Source organism: Miscanthus floridulus, chromosome 1 (assembly GCF_019320115.1).
Source record: "Miscanthus floridulus cultivar M001 chromosome 1, ASM1932011v1, whole genome shotgun sequence".
Taxonomy (NCBI): Eukaryota; Viridiplantae; Streptophyta; class Magnoliopsida; order Poales; family Poaceae; genus Miscanthus; species Miscanthus floridulus.
This window is the reverse complement of record NC_089580.1, coordinates 6914732-6921548: the sequence shown is the minus strand read 5'-3', so window position 1 is coordinate 6921548 and position 6817 is coordinate 6914732. Positions and strand designations below refer to the sequence as shown.

The following is a 6817-nucleotide window of genomic DNA, read 5'->3' as shown; positions in this document are numbered from 1 at the left end:
TTATTCAATCTTACAACTAGGATACATCACACAAGCATGGATATTTTAAAATTTAGAACTTATGCCATGCAAGCAAACATATAAAATGCACATTCAAATGCACCATACAAGTTCATGAGCTTGCTCCGCCTACTTGTGTGCTCAAAATTTTAATTGATCTCTTTCCTTTGTCATATTTCTCCTCTTACGTCAAGTTCTCCCCCTATCACTTGTATCCTTATTTTTCTCCCTTTGTGTTGTCTTTTCACCATCTTTGTGCACTATTTCTCCCCCTTTCTCATCAATGACCACAAAGATTTAAAATATAGATAGGTAGAGATTATCAATGTCAATCAATTGGGTGAGGATTATTTTTCCAAATTTGGTCTAATCTAGATCATGTACCAAAGATATTTAACTCAGTTTGATCCAAGGATAAGCTTCTTCACACCTCCAAATAAGGGTTATCTTGTACCATGTTGAGTTAAACACTTAGAGCTCATTTTCTAGATCAAACACTAGGTTTACAAGCCCATAAACATGTCATATGCTACCACTAGATCAAGTCAAGCATAGAAGCAATAGTGATACCATATAAACATCAAAATCATTTGATTTTCATGAATGAGCCTAATAAAATTGAGAGATAACTAGATACACTAATCATATCCTTAGCAAGGATGTATGCCATGCCAATCAACTTTTACCTTGGATTTCTCGAAGGAGAGGCATGCCATATAAGTGGGAGGTGCATCAACACATATTTGAGAAATCCAATATGTTCAACTCATTTCTTAGCTTGCAAAACCTTTTCTCATTCAATGACTTGGTGAATATATCGGCAAGTTGATCTTCGGTGCCAACACTCTCAATGCAAATGTCCTCTTTTTGTTGGTGATCTCTTATGAAATGGTGGTGGACATCAATGTGCTTTGTTCTTGCATGTTGAACCGGATTATTGGTTAACTTGATTGCACCCTCATTGTCACATAGCAATGGCACCTTCATGAACTTGATTCCAAAGTCACTCAAAGTGGCCTTCATCCAAAGTATTTGTGCACAACAACTACTGATGAATATGTATTCGGCTTCGGCGGTTGATAATACAACACTATTTTGCTTCTTTGATGACCATGAAACAAGTGATCTTTCCAATAGTTGACATGTGCCTGAAGTGCTCTTCCTTTTAACTTTGCATCCCGCATAATCCGAGTCGGAGTAACCAACTAGCTCAAACTTTGCTCCTTTGGGATACCACAAACCAACATTTGTTGTATGCTTCAAGTACCTCAATATTCTCTTTGTAGCCTTCAAATGACTTTCTCTTGGTGAGGCTTAAAATCTTACACACATGCATACACTAAACATGACATCCGGCCTTGATGCGGTCATATAGAGTAGGCTTCCAATCATAGACCGATACAATTTTTAAAGCCGTTTTTCTCTCTCCTCCTTTTTAGCACACTGTTCATGGAGCACTGTTCATAGGGCCGGCGTACCTCGTTTTTCTGGCTCCTACGACTCCGGCTACAGTGCGTGAACAGTAACAGAGCCGGAGCACGTGGGAGTGCTGCCAAAGAGGACCTAAGATGGAGAAGATAGAGGAGGAGAGAAGAGAAGCGAATTGTAAAATTATGAGAGAGACAAGTAGGTCATGCACTAAGATGAAGAGGTAACTATTAGAAAGGTCAATAATAGAGCTAAGGACTTGGCTATAAGTCAGTTATAAGAGCCACTCTATACAATAGTTAGGCTTCTATTTATCTACAAAATTTCTTTTATTATATGTTTTATTTTATTTCCTATTCCTCCTCACATACATCTATATTGAGACCCACTAGTGCCTATACTTCAGTGCTCAGCTTGTCGTTTATATGAGAGTTAAGCTCTTTTCTCTCTTCCACGCCAGCAAAAATATTAATTAGGTTGGCTATAAATCAATTGTTGCACTTGCTCTATGAGATTGGACTGAAAAATAGGCTGCGAAGATCCTTCCACCCTTCTCTTCTATAAGCTACTCCTGCACTCATACAGTAGCATCACACAGGCACACACACCAGCACGTTTCCCGGCCAATAATGGAGGGGACGATGCTACTGCTGGGCCTGCTCCTCGCGCTACCCGTGCTCCTCATCAAGCTCGTTCACAAGTACTTCCAGGCGGCGTCACTGTGGCAGCCCGGGAAGCCGCCGCTGCGCCTGCCTCCGGGACCACGGCAGCTGCCGGTGATCGGCAGCCTCCACCACCTCCTCGCGTCGCGCCACGGCGGCCTCCTGCACCGCGCGATGCGCGAGCTGTCAGGCCGGCACGGCCCGGTGATGCTGCTCCGGCTGGGCGCCGTGCCGACGCTGGTGGTGTCCTCGGCTGAGGCGTCCAGGGAGGTGCTGAAGACCCACGACGCGGCGTTCGCCAGCCGGCACCTGACGCCGACGTTGGACGTGTTGACCATCGGGGGCCGCGACATCCTCTTCTCCCCCTACGGCGAGCTGTGGCGCCAGATCCGGCGGATCTGCGTGCTGGAGCTCTTCTCGGCGCGCCGCGTGCAGTCGTTCCGCCGCATCCGGGAGGAGGAGGCTGCGAGGCTCTTCCGGTCCGTGGCCGACTCCTGCGCCGCCGCCGGCGGAGGCAGCGCGGTGGTGGACATCGGCGAGCTGGCCTGCCGCACCATGACAGACACCGTGGTGCGGTCGGCCGTCGGCGGGCGGTGCGCGCGAAGGGACGAGTTCCTGCGCGAGCTCCACAGGGCCGTGGTCCTCACCTCCGGCTTCAACTTCACCGACCTGTACCCGTCGTCGCGGCTTGTGCGCCGCCTCAGCCGCGCGCTGCGGGAGACCGAGCAGTGCAACCGGAACGTGCGCGACATCATGGGCGAGATCATCCGCGAGCAGCTGCAGAACGCCGACGGCGGACAGGACGAAGAAGACAACCTGCTGGCCGTGCTGCTGAGGCTGCAGAGGGACGGCGACGACGACGCGCAGTGCCCGCTCACCACCGACGTCATCTCCACCGTCGTCCTCGAGATTTTCGCGGCGGGGAGCGAGACCTCATCGACGACGCTGGAATGGGCGCTGTCGGAGCTGACGAGGAACCCACGGGCGATGCGCAGGGCTCAGGCCGAGGTGCGGGAGGCCTTCAGGGGGCAGCAGAGGCTCGCCGAGGCCGACACGGCGAAGCTGAGGTACCTGCCGCTGGTGGTGAAGGAGACGCTGCGGTTGCACGTGCCCGTGCCGTTCCTGCTGCCGCGGGAGTGCCGCGAGGCGTGCCGGGTGATGGGCTACGACGTGCCCCGGGGAACCAAGGTGCTGGTCAACGCGTGGGCGATCGCCAGGGACGCCGCGTACTGGGACGACCCCGAGTCGTTCCGGCCGGAGCGTTTCGAGGGGACTGGAGGCGTCGACTTCAGAGGCGTCGACTTTGAGTTTATCCCGTTCGGCGCCGGCAGGCGGATGTGCCCCGGCATGGCGCTGGGGCTCGTCAACATGGAGCTGGCGCTCGCGGGCCTCCTCTACCACTTCGACTGGACGCTCCCGGACGGTGACGGCTACGGCGACGGGAAGGTGCTGGACATGAGCGAGGCGTTCGGGATCACCGTGAAGAGAAAGTCCAAGCTCGTGCTGCGCGCCACGCCGCGTGTTCCATGCTCATATTGAGATCACTGGTGGTGCTTTTGTATAACATTATACTGAAGAATACTCCGCCGTTGCCGCTGAACTTAATAAAATTGTTATACATAGAGAGCATCACTAGATGGTACCCTGAGCACTGTAGAAGAATATCCCCCGTGTTGCTATGGGACTTTCTTAAAAATAAAATTATTACATAGAGTGTATTACTATATGGACCCTAGATACTGTATATATATATGGACTTGGCTTGCATGCTATTTTATTGTATCAGATTTGGTAAGATTGGTAAGAAATCAATAAAATATTATACCACATTATAGGTGATGAAACAAACAACATTTGTAGATGACTTGTATTACTAGATTAAGGATTAAAAATATTACACGTAATAGAGATGAGGTGGACAATTTTTATAATTAATGAGAAATAACATTGATAGTTTGTATGAAAGCATTATAAGTTAGTGGAGATAGAACATTTAGTGGGGTTTAGATTCATCTCTTACTACTAAAAAGAACAAAAGTAGGACAATCTTTTCATGCGATTTTTTTGGGGTCGCCTTTTTGCTGACGACGTGCGATACTGCGACTCCATCCCGCGATCGCACGCGCACGCAGAAGGAAAGCTCGCGCAAACGCCGCCATCGCTGGAGCACGCAAAAGTGAAACCTGGTGCCTCGCCACCCAAAAGGAAACCTCGCGGCCAATCAGCATCGCAGCAGTCATTGATCTCGGGCGGCAGTCATCGCCATTGCTCGCATCGATGCCTCCTCTCTCCCTCCCCTCGCACCACCGCTCCAACTAGCAGGAGCCCCGACCCTGCCCCGTCAGCCTCCGCACTGCTTAGGGCATCACGGCGCACGCCTCCCGTCCACCTTGCTGTGATCCCTTCGATTCCGTTGTGGCGGTGATGCTTCGTGCGGGCTAGCTCTGCTGGATCCAGATCTCGAAGGAGTGGAAAGGAGATATCCAAGGAGGGAAGGGAGGCTGCGGCGCCACTCATTTTGAGCACAAGGTGGGCACAACGGGTTGGGCGCTTCTGCTGCTCGTAGTCCTAGCGCTCGTCGTGTCGGTGGCGTGGCTGGACCTAGCGACGACGATGACTCGGGCATGCTGGACGAATTGGTATATGAACCATGCTAGAAGGCGACTTGGACCTAATGGACGAGCACGGGTGGAAGAAGCGGAGGAGTTGTCAGTCTATCAACGCCAGAGATTGGCAGCATCGAGGAGGACGAGGCAGTGGCGGGTGAGGAAGAGCACGCGGTGGCGGTGAAAGCTCTAGTTTGGTTTTGGTGAATTGATGAAACTCTAAGTGCTAACCTAGTTTATTAAAGTGACTATGAGATAGGTAGCATTACTCTAAGTGGTGAAGCAATGGTGATCATGACATGATGATGGTGATTGCATGGTGATGATCAAATGCTTGGACTTGGAAAAAGGAGAAACAAAAACAAAAAACTCAAGGCAAAGGTGAAACTTGATAGGAGCTTTTTTGTTCTAGTGATCGAGACACTTAGTGAGTGTGATCACATTTAGGATCGATAGCCGTACTATTAGGAGGGGTGAAACTCGTATCGAAATGCGGTTATCAAAGTGCCACTAGATGCTCTAACTCATTGCATATGCATTTAGGATCTAGTGGAGTGCTAACACCCTTAAAAATATTTGTGAAAATATGCTAACACACATGCACAAAGGTTATACACATTGTGTTTAGCATTTGTGAGCAAGGGTTCGAAACTTCACCAACGGAGTGTCCATTCGTAGAGTGTGGCCAGTCCGATGGTGCCACTGGCGCCCTGTACAGAAAATATAGGGTTTCATAGAGTGCACTGGACGCTGGTCACGTAGTGACCAGACTCTGACCCAGTGTTCGGTCAGTGGCGCGCAGTGAAGGCCGCCCTCGGTCTCTTGACCGGAGGCAGGCGACTGTACTCTGGCTGAACATTGTTCAACGTCTGGTTGTGCTGATGTGGCGGCGCATAGAGTAGACGATGAGTGACTGGACGCTGGGTGAGTCCGGTCGATCGTGACCGGACGTGTCCGATCGTGAGTGAAATCTTACTGGAAACGACCGAACGTTGGTGATGCTGCGTCCGGTCCCTTCGAGCAGCACGTCCGGTCACAACTTAAATGCACTGATGACCGTTGAGATCGGACGATCAGCATTTGAAGCAGGGGACACATGGCGTGCATCGTGCGACCAGACGCTGGGGTCCTGCGTCCGGTCAATACGACCGGCACGTCCGGTCGCCCCGATTTTTCAGTGAACAGAGAGCCAACGACTCTATTCGTGGGGGCTCTCTATTTAAGCCCCATGGCTAGCTCAAGCATAGTCTCTTGGCCATTTTCATTGACATAGCAACCTTGTGAGCTTAGCCAAAGTCCTCCCACTCATCTCCATCATTGATTCATCATCTTTATGAGATTGAGAGAGAATCCAAGTGCATTGCTTGAGTGATTGTATCTAGAGGCACTTGGTATTCGTGTTTCGCTGTGGGATTCACTTATTAGTCTTGGTGGTTGCCACCACCTAGATGGCTTGGTGCAACGGAGGAGGATTGGCACGAGTTGGTGATTGTGAGGGGACTTGTGCCTTCCCTGATGGAGCGCCAAAAGGTAACCATAGTGGATTGCTCGTGTCATTGAGTTACCTTACTTGTGGGTAGGTTCTTGCGGTGTTCAATTGTGTGGACGAGGTTTGTGCAACACCTCTTAGCCATCGAACCACCAAGTGTTGGTCGACACAACAGGGACATAGCGTGTTGGCAAGCACGTGAACCTCAAAAGAAAATTGGTTGTCTCTTGCCCTTTGGTATTCTCCCGGTAATTGAGTTAGTATTCATCTTATGATTGGTTCACTGCTCTAAGCGGTGGTATAATCACCTTACTCATTTACATACCCACAAACTAGTTGTAGTAAGCTCTTTAGTGTAGCTAGAATTAAGAGCTTGCTTTGTAGCTTAAGTTCATCTAGTAGAGTTCTTTAGTGTAGCAAGTGTGAGAGCTCTTTGTGAGTAGTGACTTAGTAAATTGTGTGTCTAGTGATCATAGTAACTAGAATTGTTGGATAGGTGGCTTGCAATCCTTGTAGAGCTAGAGCAAGTTTGCTTTTCGCTATTTGTCATACTAATCAAATTGCTCTAGTTGGTTTGTAGATTTTTAAATAGACTATTCACCCCCCCTCTAGCCATATTAGGACCTTTCAGG

At 49.7% G+C, this 6817-nt stretch overlaps 1 protein-coding gene across 1 annotated transcript; it reads left to right on the top strand.

Annotated features, from left to right (window-relative positions):
- Nucleotides 1–2000: 2000 nt before the first annotated feature.
- Nucleotides 2001–3714, top strand: LOC136536286 (zealexin A1 synthase-like). The gene has a single exon (XM_066528651.1). The coding sequence runs from the start codon at nt 2058–2060 to the stop codon at nt 3627–3629; it is 1572 nt and encodes a 523-aa protein (XP_066384748.1). The 5' UTR covers nt 2001–2057; the 3' UTR covers nt 3630–3714.
- Nucleotides 3715–6817: the final 3103 nt, after the last annotated feature.

What these genes read in the sequence shown, in the direction of transcription:
- LOC136536286 (XM_066528651.1), top strand. Translation starts at nt 2,058, where the DNA reads ATGGAGGGGACGATGCTACTGCTGGGCCTGCTCCTCGCGCTACCCGTG.